The sequence below is a fragment of the Bufo bufo genome, chromosome 3 (assembly GCF_905171765.1).
Source record: "Bufo bufo chromosome 3, aBufBuf1.1, whole genome shotgun sequence".
Classification (NCBI taxonomy): Eukaryota; Metazoa; Chordata; class Amphibia; order Anura; family Bufonidae; genus Bufo; species Bufo bufo.
Window position 1 is genome coordinate 409405553 of NC_053391.1, and position 17638 is coordinate 409423190.

At 46.0% G+C, this 17638-nt stretch overlaps 1 protein-coding gene across 2 annotated transcripts in view; it reads left to right on the forward strand.

Annotated features, from left to right (window-relative positions):
- The window catches only part of LOC120993444, a 60967-nt gene that overhangs the window by 28010 nt on the left and 15319 nt on the right, over positions 1-17638 (forward strand). The window contains exon 4 of one of the 2 annotated variants that reach the window (XM_040421950.1): positions 2998-3065. In XM_040421950.1, the coding sequence (XP_040277884.1) occupies positions 2998-3065 (68 nt within the window). The remainder of the gene's footprint in view (positions 1-2997; positions 3066-17638) is intronic. The other variant, XM_040421951.1, reaches the window with a different exon arrangement.

A 17638-nucleotide genomic window follows, 5' to 3' on the forward strand; every position in this document is an offset into this window, starting at 1 on the left:
CATTGACAGAGTAAGATTAAGTTATGTGTACCAATTACTGACAGGTGCTTGTGCCATCAGCCACTTTTAGAGAAAATGGCACATTGAGCAAAAATCTAAGTGGGGCCTGTCAACTTTATATAATCTTGAATTTTAAAACCTGAAAACCCTACAGATATTTTGGGGGAGATTTATTAAACTGGTGGAAATTAGAACTGGCTTAGTTGCCCATAGCAACCAATCAGATTACACCTTTCATTTTCCAAAAGAGCTGTCAAGAATGAAAGGTGGAATCTGATTGGTTGCTATGGGCAACTAAGCCAGTTTTAATTTCCACAAGTTTGATAAATGACTGCATTTATGTTTAAACCATACCATAGTCCAACCCCAAAATAATTTGGCCATGCTTCTAACACGCGTGAGAAAAATCAGCATGTTTGGTACCCAAACCCGAACTTCTTCACGGAAGTTCGGGTTTGGGTTAGGTGTTGTGTAGATTGTATTATTTTCTCTTATAACATGGTTATAAGGGAAAATAATAGCACAATTAAAACAGAATGCATAGTACGATAGGGCTGGAGGGGTTAAAATAAAAAATTTAACTAACCTTAATCCACTTGTTCGCGCAGCCCGGCTTCTCGTCTGTCTTTATCTGTGAGGAAAAGGACCTGTGGTGACGTCACTGTGCTCATCACATGGTCCATCACATGATCCACCACCATGGTAAAAAAAGATCATGTGATGGACCATGTGATGAGCGCAGTGACGTCACCACAGGTCCTTTTCCTCACAGATGAAGACAGAAGAGAAGCCGGGCTGCGCGAACAAGTGGATTAAGGTGAGTTAACCACTACAGGACCGCCATACGCAGGATTGCGTCTTTGCGGCGGCCCTGTTATTCTGAGTGGACGCTCCGGCGCGTCATCTCGCGAGACGTGAGATTTCCTGTGAACGCGCGCACACAGGCGTTCGCGTTCACAGGAACTGCAGGTAATCGAGTGGATCTGCAGCCTGCCAATGGCGATCATTCGCTGGCAGGCTGTAGATCCGATTTTTTTTTTAACCCCTTAAAGGTATATTAGACGCTGTTTTGATAACAGCGTCTAATATACCTGCTACTTGGTCCTCTGGTGGTCCATTTTGCTTGGATCGACCACCAGAGGACACAGGCAGCTCTGTAAAGTAGCACCAAACACCACTACACTACACCCACCCCTGTCATTTATTAACCCCTTATTAACCCCTGATCACCCCATATAGACTCCCTGATCACCCCCTTGTCACTGATCACCCCCCCTGTGAGGCTCCATTCAGACGTCCGTATGTGTGTTGCGGATCCGCGGATCCGCAAAACACGGACACAGCGGATCCGCAAAACACGGACACCGGCAATGTGCTTTACGCATTTCGCGGATCCGCACATTGCCAGAACTATATAGAAAATGCCTTTTCTTGTCCGCAATTGCGGACAAGAATAGGACATGTTCTATAGGCTCTACAAAAAATGCAGTGTTCGCCCGATCAGGCCTGATCTTGTGCGCACACTTGCGTTCAGTCCGCCCCACCGCAGTGACAGAAATTTTTTTTTTATGATCACTGCAAAAACACTGTAAAATCGCTGCGGCGCTATAAAAAGATCACTTTTGAGGGGCATGGCGAGTTCATAGAAGATTTTTTTTTTGTCACAAGTTAGCAGAAATTGATATTTTTTTTGTTTTTTTGTTTTTTCTTACAAAGTCTCATATTCCACTAACTTGTGACAAAAAATAAAAACTTCCATAAACTCACTATGCCCATCACGAAATACCTTGGGGTGTCTTCTTTCCAAAATGGGGTCACTTGTGGGGTAGTTATACTGCCCTGGCATTTTAGGGGCCCTAATGCGTGAGAAGTAGTTTGAAATCAAAATGTGTAAAAAATGCCCTGTGAAATCCTAAAGGTGCTCTTTGGAATGTGGGCCCCTTTGCTCACCAAGGCTGCAAAAAAGTGTCACACATGTGGTATCGCTGTACTCAGGAGAAATTGGGCAATGTGTTTTGGGGTGTTTTTTTTTACATATACCCATGCTGGGTGAGCGAAATATCTCTCTAAAAGACAACTTTTCCCATTTTTTTATACAAAGTTGTCATTTGACAGAGATATACAGTATATCTCACCCAGCAATCGGTAAATTTCGATTAATAACAAAAAAAGTAAAAATGTCAGCAGCAATGAAATACCACCAAATGAAAGCTCTATTAGTGAGAAGAAAAGGAGGTAAAATTCATTTGGGTGGTAAGTTGTATGACCGAGCAATAAACGGTGAAAGTAGTGTAGGTCAGAAGTGTAAAAAGTGGTCTGGTCATTAAGGGTGTTTAAGCTAGGGGAGCTGAATTTTTTATTTTATTTTTTTTAACCCCTCCAGCCCTATTGTACTATGCATTCTGTTTTAAGAATGCTATTATTTTCCCTTATAACCATGTTATAAGGGAAAATAATAATGATCGGGTCCCCATCCCGATCGTCTCCTAGCAACAGTGCGTGAAAATCGCACGGCATCCGCACTTGCTTGCGGATGCTTGCGATTTTCACGCAGCCCCATTTACTTCTATGGGGCCTGCGTTGCGTGAAAAACGCACAAAATAGAGCTTGCTGCGATTTTTAGGCAACGCACAAGTGATGCGTGAAAATCACCGCTCGTGTGCACAGCCCCATAGAAATGAATGGGTCCGGATTCAGTGCGGGTGTCTTTCTTTTTTTTTTTGTGCTAATATGTAGGGACAGGGAACATTTTTCTAATATACCGGTACTTTATTTAGGAAAAAGGTTTATTTATAGTAGAAAACTTGGGCTCTACATAACTTCGGCGGATCCACTGCCAGTGCAGGGCCTTAAGACCGGCGTCTAAATGACCCCCTAAATTACCACTCCTTACACTCCTAGTATCTATCTATCAATCGATCTGTCTCATTTCGATCTACGTATCTGTCTATCTCTCTCATTTAACTATATGTCTAATGGTTAATTATATATTTTCAGCAACAGACTTTATCAGCCAACGGCTCCACCTACAATTATGTTACCAGAAACACCAGCACATCAGTATGGTAAATATACGTTTTCCTTTTTACTAGATATATCATCTTAACCTATTAAATCTAAAGACAACTGCCTCCTGTAATTACTTATAATTTATATGATTAATTTTGATTTTCCAATATGTCCATAAGAAAAATAAAAAAAAAACGTACTTTTATGCATGCAGAATTATGGTATTTATATACCAAATCTATATCAAATATATACTATATGTCTGTTCCAAATCTTCACACCCTGCTATCTTATGTTTTGGACTGGACTATACAAGGTTTCCTCTCAAGTCTCTTATCAGACATATCCTGAACAAGACAAAACTTGTCATAAAAGTGATAGCTACAATCTTGCTGTCCCTTAACCCTGTCATCCACAGGATCCAATAACGCAGCCTGGTATAGAGCCCTACATAGCAGTGCCATCAGCAGTGCACTGCATAACACTGCATCATACCACTATTTCCAATGCTTGGGCTGCCTAATTCTTTACACCCCAGGGATGAACCCTGCTACCTTCCCTAGTGTCGTCCTTTCCTAGTAGTTACTGTATATGAGAGTGACCAGTTAGCAACCACCTACATCTAGCTAACCATTCCTTTGGCAAATCCGGTATTTCTTATAAACAGTATCTGAAACTAAGGCCAGTCTCAGATGTGCACTTTCAATGCAAGAAACTCGCTGCATGTGGCAGTGTAATTTTCCTTCCTGACCTCTGCTCCTCTGACAGGATCGTTAGGCATTATAATGATTTATAATGCTGTGTGTCACTGCTGGGCCTTAAATCTACTGAATCATTATAAAGCTGTCTGTCACTGCCAGATCTCAAATCTACTGTATTATTATAATGCTGTGTGATCCTGTCAGAGGAGCAGAGGTCAGAACTGGAAATCACACTGACGCACCCTGCAAGTTCCTCGCATTGAAATCGCTCGTCTGGCCTTATAAGGATGTTTTAACACATTAGTAGGCTCAGTGCAAAGGTCTCATGAGGGCCCCTCATTTTTCTTCAATTTAATTGCGATTCCATATCTCAGCTTTTCAAGGCAGAGATTGAAATACCTTCTGTATGAAGCGACCAGGGGTGGCTAGAGCTATGGAAACAGCTGTGCTATGCTGTTTCTGTTACTCCAACCACCCCTGGCCACTGCATACAATGGGTAAGTTAACCACCACACTCTGTGACTCAAATTCTGCTTCTGAATCTTATTGCTCTGCAGACTGCTTTCTTCTTAGTTCATACTGTCGTGCATTCATTCAATTTTTTGACTTTTATTGAAAACAACTTTTCTTATGAATTCAGTTTGGATCTATCTTCCAGTCTGTAGCTGTAACTATAACTGCTGGAGAGCCATTGTTGCAATTATAGAAATAGCTCCCTTTATTGTGTCCACTGTGTGAATAGGTAACCAGTTTTCCTCAGGCTTCTCAAAACCAGATTTATCTAGGCCCAAAAAAAAAAAAAGAGAATTGTGGTTAGTGTCGGACTGGGGTGCCTAGGGCCCACCAGTAAAATTAATTCTGAAAGCCTGTGGTACAGCTACATGAAAATATTACCTGACCCCTGTTCGCAAATCTCTAAAACTGCACCAACACAGATATTTTCAGTCCAAGCCTGCTGCTGTGCCTCAGACTGTTCTGTCCTGGATACCTTGCTTCTGTACCTAGAAGTCATCTCAGACACCCTGTGTGTGGGTAGCTTATTAAATAATCTACCCCATTTTTTATATGAAGACATATGCACAATATTCTGTACACTGAATATTTGTATGTAGTGCAGTCATTGCACTTTGCCATATGGCACTTGTGCAGGGGATGGGAAAACTAAGGGCCCACCGGGGGGATTCCCTTGTTCCCCTGTGGGCCAGTCGAATCTTGATTGTGACGACAGGCTGTCAGAAGTTAGTAGGGAGTGGTGCAGTGGTTTCAACCCAAACCAGTCAATGCAGATGCAACAAAAAATGGAAGCAATGCATTCATAAGAAAAGTCACTTGTTTCAGGAAATTTGAATGAACTACAGTATGGCCTAGGTGGGCTTGTGGATTTTCACCGACAACTATTTCAACCTCAGTGGAAAGTTCACTCATAACTTAGGAAAGATAACCTGTCACATCTCCTGACATGTCAGCTTAACTACTTGCAGTCCCCATGTAATAACAATTCTGGAGCATCTATTCCTATGACTCTGTTGTTCAATTCCTCTATTATTCCTTCTAGAAGTAAGAAGGTCATGTCAGGAGAGGTTACAAGTCCTCTTTAGGCCTATTGCACACGACCATATGGCTTTTTCAGTGTTTTGCGGTTCCTTTTTTCACGGATCCATTGTTCCGTTTTTTGTTTCCGTTGTGTTTCCGTTTCTGTTCCGTTTTTCCGTTCCGTTTTTTCCGTATGGCATATACAGTATACAGTAATTACATAGATAAAATTGGGCTGGGCATAACATTTTCAATAGATGGTTCAGCAAAAAACGGAACGGAAACGGAAGACATACGGATGCATTTCCGTATGTGTTCCGTTTTTTTTGCGGACCCATTGACTTGAATGAAGCCACGGAACGTGATTTGCGGGCAATAATAGGACATGTTCTATGTTAAAACGGAACGGAAAAACGGAAATACGGAAACGGAATGCATACGGAACACATTCCGTTTTTTTGCGGAATCATTGAAATGAATGGTTCCGTATACGGACCGTATACGGAATGCAAAAAACGGCCAGTAAACGGGAAAAAAAAAACGGCCGTGTGCAGGAGGCCTTAATTGTCCACTGCACTCTAACCTGGCCTTTGGAGTTGTAAATCTGCTGGCTAGGTCAGAAGTCCTGCATCCCGATAAAATTTTGTACACTCTCCTGCTGAGATCCTGAAGCAGTGAAGCCAACACTGTCAACAGTCTATATGACAATGGTTCAGGCTCCGCCCCTTGTATGAGTGACACTGCAGTCCAGTAATGATGACATGTGGGGACATTAGGGCTGAAACGATTCATCGATGTAATCGAGGCAAAAAAATCCTCAATGCAGTTTTTCTGCATCGAGGATTCGTTTAAATCACATTCCCACGGAGCATGAGTGAAATGAAGCTTCTCACTCACCGCTCCATGGCCTTCCATCGGCACCACGCTGCAGGACCTTGCTTTCAAACATCGTCAGCGTGCTGGCTGACAGTGTGTGTGACGTCAGGTCCCCAGTGCATGCTGGGACGAAGACGTGTCTCCTGCGGACTCCATGTGTCGGCGCACTCTGCACTGAAAGGTAAGTATAAAGTTACCAGAGGCAGCAGTGGCAGGGCAGGGGGAAATGGGGGCACCTGTGATTTGGCATGGGAAAAGGAGGGCACCTGTGATTTGGCATGTATAAAGTTATTGGCGGGGGAGGGGCACCTGTGATTTGGCATGTATAATGTTATTGGCGGGGGGAGAGGGGTTAACGGGGGCACCTGTAATTTGGCATGTATAAAGTTATTGGGGGGAAGGTAATGGGGCACCTGTGATTTGGCACATGGAGGGGCTGATCTGGGGGAGTGAGGGACATGGTGGATGGCATGCAGGGGCGGATTAAGTGCATGATAGGCCCGGGGCTGTCTACCCAACTTGGGCCCCCCCCTCCATTTTAGTTTAGTTTTTTTTTTTGTATGAAGAGGCTGCGGTGCTTCATGGGCGCCACAGTCTCTTCTTAGGCCATAAGACATCTTCAGACTAAAAAAGAATACACCAAATTGGGTCCTAAACTGAAAAATTTGGTCGCCAAATTTAAAATACATATAATTGTAATAAAAAAGACATGGAGGAGAATACAGCACCACATACCTCTTACATCCAGGGACATCTCCTGTCATGTATACCTTCTCTTTCCTCTTCTCCTCCATTTGACCCAGACCACCATGGCAAATTCTTTCAGCCGCATCTCGTCTCTACAGTTTGTAACACAGACAACCTCCTCATCCTGGTGTCCCCACAGTGTCATCCTGCCACCCCCAATACTGTGCCCGTTGTGCTCCCCAATGCCCCAGGAACTATACTGCTGAAAAATAGTGACCCTAATAGACATAATTGGGGTAATTTATCAAACTGGTGTAAAGTAGAACTGGATTTCCAAAAGAGCTGTCAAATATGAAAGGTGGAATCTGATTGGCTGCTATGGGCGACTAAGCCAGTTCTGCTTTACACCAGTTTGATAAATTACCCCAAATGTTCCTATAGTGTCCACAGCAGCTATAATGTCCCCTAGAGTGCCCCAGTAATAATAACACCCTCTATTGTGCTCCAGGCAATAATCCCTGTATAGTGTCCCCAGAAATAATAGAATTGCCCCTACAGTGCCTCTCCAATAGCAACACCCCCATATAGTAATTTCCACCACACTGCCCCCACATAGTAATCCCCCCATAGTAATTTGCCCCCACACAGTAATTTCCCCCAAACTGCCCCCATATAGTAGTTTGCCCCCACACATTAATTTGCCCCACACTGCCCCCACATAGTAATTTCCACCACACTGCCCCCACATAGTAATTTGCCCCCACACTGCCCCCACATAGTAATTTGCCCCCACATAGCAATTTTCCCACATAGCAATTTCCCCACACTGTCCCCACATGGCAATTTCCCCCACACAATAGTTTCCCCCACACTGCCCCACATAGTAATTTGCCCCCACATAGTGTAGTCCCGCTCATAATAATTTGCCCCCACACTGCAATTTGCCCCCACATAGTGTAGTCCCTCTCATAATAATTTGCCCCCACACAGCAATTTGCCTCCACATAGTGTAGTCCCTCTCATAATAATTTGCCCCCACACAGCAATTTCCCCCCCCCCCAAGTATTTGCCCCCACATAGTGTAGTCCCTCTCATAATAATTTGCCCCCACACTGCAATTTGCCCCCACATAGTGTAGTCCCTCTCATAATAATTTGCCCCACACTGCAATTTGCCCCCACATAGTGTAGTCCCTCTCATAATAATTTGCCCCCACACTGCAATTTGCCCCCACATAGTGTAGTCCCTCTCATAATAATTTGCCCCCACACAGCAATTTGCCCCCCCCCCCCCCCCAAGTAGGAACATGAAATAAAAAAATAAAAAATGAACAAAAAATGAAAAGATAAATACTCACCTACTGTATATCCAGGGCCAGGCGCTTGCTCGCAGAGGAAGGCGGGATGAGTCAGGCGCGTCACAGTGCTGCGTCCCGGCACAGGCGCGCGATGACGTCATCACACACGCCTGCGCCAGGATTTCACTACCGCATAGGCCTCAGGCCTGCAAGGCCTGAAGCCTATGGCGGTGATCGGCGACGGGACAGGGAGCTTTGCGCTCCCGTGCCCCGGCGCAGTATGTGGGTGTTCGGGTCAGCGTTGGGCCCCCCAGCGGCGCTGGGCCCGGGGCTGCCGACCCGGACGTCCCTATTGTAATCCGCCACTGATGGCATGGAGGCACTGGGGGGGGGACATCATGGCAATATGAATGGAGGGGCTGATGGCAGTGCCATCATGGGGGCACGGGGGAACATGGTATGGAGGGGCTGCTGCTGCTGATCTAATGGCACTGGGGGACATGGTGGATGGCATAGGAGGCACTGGGAAAGGGGGACATCATGGCAATCTGGATGTGTCATGCCCCGCCCTGACTATGTGCGGAGGTCGGCCAGAATAGCAGCACGAGTTTAGTGTTTTGTTTTGGAGCCGTGCTGGATCCGCCTCCCGTCACTGATATGACCAAGAAGGGCGCCGACGTCTCTGTCTGGTCGGATGAGGCATTGCAGGCCTTTTCGGCTATTAAGGAGCGTTTTGCGTCTGCTCCCATTCTGGTGCAGCCGGATGTGTGTCAGCCATTTGTAGTGGAGGTTGATGCATCAGAGGTGGGGGTTGGTGCGGTGTTGTCACAGGGTTCATCCCCTGGCAAGTGGCTCAGTGTGCCTTTTTCTCCAAGAAGCTCTCGGTCGCCGAGAGGAATTCTGATGTTGGAGATAGAGAGTTATTGGCTATGGACTTTATTACGGATCTGCCGAGTTCCTCCGGGAGAACAGTGATTTTGGTGATAGTTGACCGTTTCAGTAAAATAGCTCACTTTATATCGCTAACTAGTCCTCCTAACGTTAAGACTCTTGCGCAGATTTTTGTGGATAATATTGTGAAATTGCATGGTATCCCTTCGGATGTGGTCTCTGATAGGGGCACGCAATTTGTCTCCAGGTTTTGGAGGGCGTTCTGCTCTCGGCTTGGCATTCAACTTTCATTCTCTTCGGCTTTTCATCTGCAGTCGAATGGTCAGACTGAGCGTACTAATCAAAACCTGGAGACCTACTTGAGGTGCTTTGTGGCTGAGAATCAGGAGGACTGGTCCTCATTCTTGTCCTTAGCAGAATTTGCGTTAAATAACCGTAGGCAGGAGTCCACGGGTAAGTCGCCATTTTTTGGCGCATACGGTTTCCATCCTCAGTTTGGTACCTTTTCTGGGACTGGTTCCTCTGGGATGCCAGAGGAGGAGAGATTCTCTTCTGCTATATCCTCCATCTGGCGGAGGATTCAAGGGAATTTGGAGAGGATGGGTGAGAGGTATAAACGAATGGCTGACAGGAGACGTGTGACTGGTCCGGACCTGTGTGTGGGTGATCTGGTGTGGTTGTCCACTAAAAATATCAAATTAAGAGTGCCATCTTGGAAACTGGGTCCAAGATTTATTGGTCCGTATAAAATTTCTGCGGTGATCAATCCTGTAGCGTTTCGGCTGGATCTTCCGCAGACTTGGAGGATCCACGATGTGTTCCACAGGTCGTTACTAAAAAAATAAGTGAAACCGGTGAAACCATCGCCATTGCCTCCTCCTCCTCTTCTAGTCGAGGGAAACTTGGAGTTCGAGATCTCCAGGATTCTCGACTCTAGAATTCTTCGGGGTTCCCTTCAGTACCTGGTGCACTGGAGGGGATACGGCCCTGAGGAGAGGACGTGGGTTCCGGCTCTAGATGTCAACGCCAGCCGACTGGTGAGGGCTTTTCATAGGTCCCATCCGGATAAGGTTGGTCCGGGGTGTCCGGAGGTCACCCGTAGAAGGGGGGGGTACTGTCATGCCCCACCCTGACTTTGTGCGGAGGTCGGCCAGAATAGCAACACGAGTTTAGTGTTTTGTTTTGGAGCCGTGCTGGATCCGCCTCCCATCAGGTGCACTGGGTGGGGTCATTAGTTTAAATAGCACTCCAGCCCAGTGCTCTGAGCGGATTATAGGAATCACTTTGGTCTTGGAAGCTAGGAAGGAAGGTTGTCTGTTCCAGCTCAGAAAGATAAGTGTGGTTTCTAGTTTGATTGTTTTTTGTCATCTCTCCCATCCAGGTTCTGTGCGAGCAGGCTGCTCTTATTTCCCCTCTTCACCATCTCAGGGAATTTAGGGTGTTTCAGCCTAGGCACGGGGACACATCATACCTACCACCAAGGTCTGCATGTGGGCTGAGCAGTGCAGGGAGAGAGGTCAGGGATTAGCTAGGAGGCGACCCTTCCCCTGCCTCTCGCCTAGAGCCTGGTTGGTGGTTTATCTGTTAGTCTGAGTGCACGTCCGCCGTGACAGGATGGCATGGAGGGGCTGATGGCAGTGCCATCATGGGGGCACTGGGGGACATGACATGGAGGGGCTGCTGATCTGATGACACTGGGGGAGTGTATGGCATGGAGGCACTGGGGAAGGGGGACATCATGGCAATCTGGATGGAGAGGCTGATGGCAGTGCCATGGCATAGAGGGGCTGCTGATCTGATGGCACTGGGGGACATGGTGGATGGCATAGGAGGCATTGGGGAAGGGGGACATCATGGCAATCTGGATGGAGGGGCTGATAGCAGTGCCATCATGGGGGACATGGGATGGAGAGCTGCTGATCTGATGGGGGAGTGGGAAACATGGTGGATGGCATAGGAGGCACTGGGAAAGGGGGGACATTTTTATAAAGCAATACATTATTTTAAGAAGGTTTTCTTATTAGATTACTTGATTCATCGTAAAAAATAATGAATAGAATACTCGATTACTAAAATAATCATTTACTGCAGCCCTAGGGGACATGCAGCAGACCCTCCATTTTTCTAAGTCTTCAACTGTATTTTCATCCAGTGGATGCTTGAGGGGCCCCGTGCATGTACAACTTTTGACCAATGGTTAAAGCAGCCCTGTGTTCTAACATTGAGGGCTCATGCACACGAACGTATATTTTCTTTCTGTGTCTGTTCCGTTTTGTTTTTTTGCTGACCGTATGCGGAACCATTCATTTCAATGGGTCCGCAAAAAAAAACGGAAGTTACTCGGTGTGCATTCCGTTTCCGTATTTCCATTCCGCATAAAAATAGACCATGTCCTATTATTGTCCACATTACGGACAAGGATTAGACAGTTCTGTTAGGGGCCAGCTGTTCCGTTCTGCAAAATACGGAATGCACGCGAAAGTCATCCGCATTTTTTGCGGATCCGATTTTTGCAGACCGCAAAATACATAAGGTCGTGTACATGAGCCCTGAAGGAGATGTGTCGTCAGAAAATGAACAATGGTTCAAATCACATTTTTATGTTTAATATATTTTTAAACAATTTTTGGTGGTTATTTTTAACTTTCCATGTCACTATCTATATTTAAACCAAAACCATAAAATCCTGCAGTTTTTCAACTGGCCACTAATAATAATAATAGACGCCACTTCTTGGTCTGTACAGATCACTTTACTGCAGAGGTGATACAGTAATATAGTGGTGATATCATTACAGGCAGGATTAGAATGACAGATAAGACAGGACATTCACAATAAGTGATTGTCAAATCTTATCTATTCTTTCCTTGTACAATGACCTCTTCAAAAGTCACAAGGCATGCCTAGAAGACTATCCCATAAAAGAGAATGAGATTGCAACAGGCCCACTAGACCATGCCTGGGGTATCGCTTGCCCCTTGGGAGGTTTCTACGAAATATGTCCCTCTTATAGAGCAAGTAAACGTGATGCCAGCTGCGGTTAAGCAGCGGAAGCACAAGGCTCCCTTTGTAGATGGTAATGTTGGATACCCAGAGGTAGGATTGCCAGAGTGGTGCAGGGTGGCCTACAGTCTCTGTAGATGTTATGTACACATGTCACGGTGTTCCTACCTGGATATCTTTGGATCCCAGACGTGATGTGGTCCGAAGCAGTGCAAAATGGGGTAGTTGAACTTGGATGGTGTAGAACAAAGTTGAGTCCAGACTTGGTAAACAGTTGAACAGTTGCTTTTACTTGTAATAAACGGTATTCCATACAGTTTCCAGACTTTATCTTGGTCATCAATAGGTTTCAGCAGGCAAATGGCAGGCGAATACTTCTGTCTGCAACAAACTCCTCTCTGCTGTATCCTCTCTGTAGCTCTCTAAGCACTGCTATAGCAGTAGTCTGTTTCTTACTGTAGATAATCCTAGGAACTTCTTATCCTGGCTTAGAGTACCTCAAGCTTGCTTATTCTTGGTGTTGCACAACCTCCAGTGATAAGGCTGGCGTAGGACTAACAGAACCTGTCCAGACAGGACTAGGCCTGTGCCTTCCCCTAGCAGGGGTTAAGTCAGACAAGACTTCTCAAACAACCTCTCCCCAGGAGAGGTAGGTTGGAACTACCTCTAACTGGCTAATCTCCTCCTATTCTTGCGGACAAGAATAGAACATGTTCTATTTTTTTTGGGAGCCGCAGACTGGAAGATTGGGGTCGCGCTCCGGAAATGTGAATGCGGACAGCACACTGTGGGCTATCCGCATCTCTTCCGACCCCATAGAGAATGTTGCGGAACTAATCCGGACCCATTCTACAGACATGTGAATGGACCCTTACTCCGTGTGCATTCCGTTTCCGTTTGTCCGCATGGCCTTTCCGCAAAAAAGTAGTGCATGTCCTATTATTGTCCGCAAATCATGGGCCGAGGCCCCATTTAAGACAATGGGTCTGCAAAAATACGGAACGCACACGGAACACATCCGTATGTAATCTGTATTTCATCCATATTTTGTGGATCCATACTGTAGAAATGCTATGCCCAGCCCATATTGCTCATGTGTTTGGTGATTAATAAGTTACTGTTTCTGTATACAATCCTCAAAAAACGGATCAAATACGGAAACCATACGGATATGTTTTGTGCAATAGCGGAACAGAAGAGGACTTAAAGGGAACAGTCACCGGGATTTTGGGTATAGAGCTGAGGACATGGGTTGCTAGATGGCCTCTAGCACATCCGCAATACCCAGTCCCCATAGCTCTGTGTGCTTTTATTGTGTATAAAAACCGATTTGATACATATGCAAATTAACCTTAGATGTGTCAGAGCTTGAAAATATGACTCTTCTCTGGTCACACAAGTAAGATATGACTCTTTTATGTTAATTTGCATATGTATCAAATCGTTTTTTTTTTTACACAATAAAAGCACGCAGAGCTATGGGGACTGGGTATTGCGGATGTGCTAGTGGCCATCTAGCAACCCATGTCCTCAGCTCTATACACAAAATCCCGGTGACAGGTCCCCTTTAAATCAGAGGGGAAAAAAACTCAGATACGGAACAACGGATCAGTGAAAAACGGTCGTGTGCATGAGCCCTTATGTGGATGCATTACCTGAGATTTTGGTGAGGTATTACTTTTGAATCCTGTTTTGCTGTTTGGGGGGGGGGGGGGGGGTTTTTAATTGTCTTTTTTCTTTTGCAACTACTTCATGTACACCTCTTGGATACAGTGGTTGTTTTTCTCTCATATATATATATATATATATATATATATTATTTTTTTTGTATTGTCTTTTCAGGGGGTCACACTATCTTCGCAGACACGATTATAATGTCCAAACTCTTGCTTTATTTCAGACACTTTAGCAAAGCACAGGTTAAGAAGTCGCAGCTTCAACTTATCACGTGTGACATCCACACAAAATAACAAACGCTTGCCCGGCTAGGCTCTAACTAAACACATAAGCGTATCCCTGACTCACCTAGAGAGCCCTTTTCACACATGGAACACAAATGCGACTTTCTTCAGCCATTCAGTCCAGCAACCTCCAGGCTGTGACACTTCAATACCTTTTGGGGGATTGTGGCCCAGTAGTCCTCCCGACTCTGGCCTTGTGATCCTTGTTTCACAGGCGTCACCGCGTCCCCCAAAGTTCAGGCGATCGCCTAGCCTCGTGGCCCCTCAGCCCACCCGGCTGAGACCACTCACACAGAGCCTCACCAGGACTCTGCTTCACAAGACACTCCAGAGTGAGCCACACCCAAGATCCAGTAGCAGGGTTAAATAGGATCCCTGGACATGAGCATGCCTCAAGTCCCCGACTGGAACCTGGGGAAACAACACCTCAATGTTCACATTGCCACAATATATATATAGTATTTTTCCTTTTTGAAAATTTGAAAAAAACGCTATTTAAAAAAAAATGCATTGATTACAAAATAATAATCGTAATCACAAAGGGGCATATAAATAGCAGTTATCTTCTCGAGATGACCCCTTGAAAAGGGTAGTCTCTGGTGACAGTGCTTGGTAGATCACTTAGGCCTTGTTCATATCAACGTTTCTCCTTTCCGTTCTTCGGCTCCGTTGAGGAGCAGGAGAATGGAAAGGACGGATTCTGCAGATAACTGAGACCTAACTGAGCGTAACGGAGCCTAAAGACCCCATAGACTATAATAGGGTCAGTTCGGCATCCGCTCAGAACATGATTTTTGAGCGGAGATGAAAGTCCTGCATGCATATTTTTTTTTTTGCAGTTCATAGTGGATTGATTACACAGAGAAAAAGTTTAATTTGGTATGGAAATAACATCACCAGTGCCCAAGGGCGGTCCAGAGCCCTGCAAGTTCTCCAAGCCCTTCCAGTAACCCTGTCCCAATGACTACACCATGGCCTTAAGCCTTATTCACACAGTGTTTGGTCAGGTGCGGCTCTGAACACAGAACAGGTGTATACCTTACATCTGTGGAGGCTCCAATCCTGGTTTTGGCTCACAATCACTGATAAGAATCACTGACCAAACACTGACTGTGTGAATGAGGCCTTAAAGGGAGATTCCCATCTTAATAACTGCCCTGTCCTGCAGAAAAAAAGAAGAGAAGGCATTTCTTCAATCTCTTTGCTTACTGTTGTCAGGGGTTACTGCTGTGATCTTGCAGCGGTGGTTGTGCTGTGATCCCCTTTGATGCTCACTCTGATGGGCAGGATTGCAGGAGGGTGCACACTCATGCATACATGGCAGCTCCCAATCTGGCCACTGCACTGCATTACATCATCATCATTCATTGGGACAACTCCAAGCCAAGAGCTGCGGGCGTCAGGCTGCTCTGCAGAGCCAATGCTACTAATGAAAAGTTTTGTTAGCAGCATCGGGAGCATGAACTGACTAGCATGGTCTGTCACTCACATACAAGGTTTGCACTCGCCAAAGAGGAAGGAAATTCGAAACTCTGGGTCTTTTGAAAAGCAAAAAAAAAATCTCCCTTCTACTATCCGTCGCTGTGTCCACGACGACCAAATATGATTTAAGTGATATGCTATGGCTGGTCAAGACACCTATATTGGGCTCTGGGCATTCTACTACAACTAACTGCTCCACCCCGCCTTAGGAACCCTTTGAAAACCTGGACTTTGTTATAGATCCGAAAGGCTTCAGGGACCCTTCTTCTGCTTGCTATATGTCTCTTGACTCATGAATGCTCTACTCTTGGTCGTTGCACACAGTGATATTTCTTGTATGTTATTATTCCTTAATAAAAAGAGATTTAACAAAAAAAAGGCAATGTAAGACAACCCCTTGAATTCACTGTACCAAATTTTGGCAATGTCACTGTTAGCTGCATTGAAATCTTGCACATGTGCCCTTTGTTCCCATCCTGTTCAATGCAGCTAACAGCAACGTTATCAAAGGTGGGCATCAGGGTTGAACTGGCCCACAAGAGTGCAAGAGGATCCCCTGGGGGGCCCCAAAGTTCACCTGCCACTAGGGTCTATATCTTTGATTCAGAACCTTTTGGAATTTATTGATGACTAGCAGAAGGACCCAGCTTCGGATGGGTATATTTCATCTATTTCATTTAATCTTTGTGTGTGTCGTTAAAAGATATCGACAGTATTCACAATAACAGTGACAACTACAGTACCCCGCCCCTTCAACAGTGACCTCCACAGCAGCCTGCCCCCTTAACAGTAACATCCACAGCGCCCTCCCCTTTAACTTCCACAGCGGCCACCCATTTATTAGTGACCTCCACAGTACCCCGTCTCATTAACAGTGATTTCCACAATAACCCGCCCCCTTAACAGTGATCTCTACGGAGCTCTGTTCCCTTAAAATGTGACCTCCACAACACTCCTCCCCCTTAACAGTGACCTCTACAGCACCCGGCCCCTTAACACTGACCACCATAGCGGACCACCCCCTTAACTGTGACCTCCACAGTTCCCTGTCCCCTTAACAGAGACCTCCACCGCGCCCGCCCCTTTAACAGTGACCTTCACAGCATCCCGTCTCCTTATCAGTGACCTCCATAGCAGCCCGCCCCTTTAACAGTGACCTGAACAGCATCCCACCCCCTTAACAGGGACCTCCACAGCGGCCGCCCCTTTATTAGTGACCTCCACAGTACCCCATTTCTTTAACAGTGATTTCCACAACACCCTGTCCCCTTAACAGTATCCTCTACAGCAATCTGCCACTTAACACTGACATACATAGCGGACCGTCCCCTTAACTGTGACCTCCACAGCAGCCTGCCCCTAGGGTGGCCAGAGGTCCGGTTTTAGGCAGGACAGTTCAGCTTTCAGACTCCCTGTCCTCCGTCTGGTGCAGGACCTAAACGGACACAGGGGTGTTCTTTTAAACCGCTCACTCTCAGACAGCAGCACTGTACTGTGTGAGCGTGTGCTGCAGGGAGAAAATCTCCCTCCCTCCCACCCCTGCAGCTGACAGGAGTTGATTTTTACCTTAATTTGTTCATCCCCGTTGGCTGCGGAGTGGGAGGGGACGTGGCTTAGCGGGACCTGGGGGCGGGGTTTTTAAGTCAGTCTTTTAAGGGTGGCCTGAATGGCCACCCTACCTGCCCTGAACTGAGACCTCCATAGCACTCTGCTCCCTTAACAGTGTCATCCACAGCGCCCTGCCCCTTTAAAGCTGACCTGCAGCAGTGAAGGAAAATGGCTGGGTTGTTATGGAAACCTGGTGTAAAACTGAGTGTATGTGGAGACTAAGGGCCTGTAAGCTTCTATTGGCTGATAAGGGTCATGTGACCAGGCTTCTATTAGATAATGCATTTTTGGGGAATATCTCACACAGGGATGTTCTTTTGAACAGCTCACTCTCAAACAGCAGAACTGTGATGTCTGATCGTGAGCTGCAGAGAGAAAGTCATCCTCCCTCCCACCCCTGCAGCTCACAGAAGTTGATTTTACCTTCATTTTTTAATCGCTGTCGGCTGCAGAGTGGGAGGGGGCCTGGCCTAACTGCATCGGGGCGTGGCTTAGTGGGACCTGGGGGCGGAGTTTTTAAGTTCGTCTTTTGAGGGTGGCCTGAATAGCTACCCTACCTGCCCCCTGAACTAGTAACTCCACAGGACTCC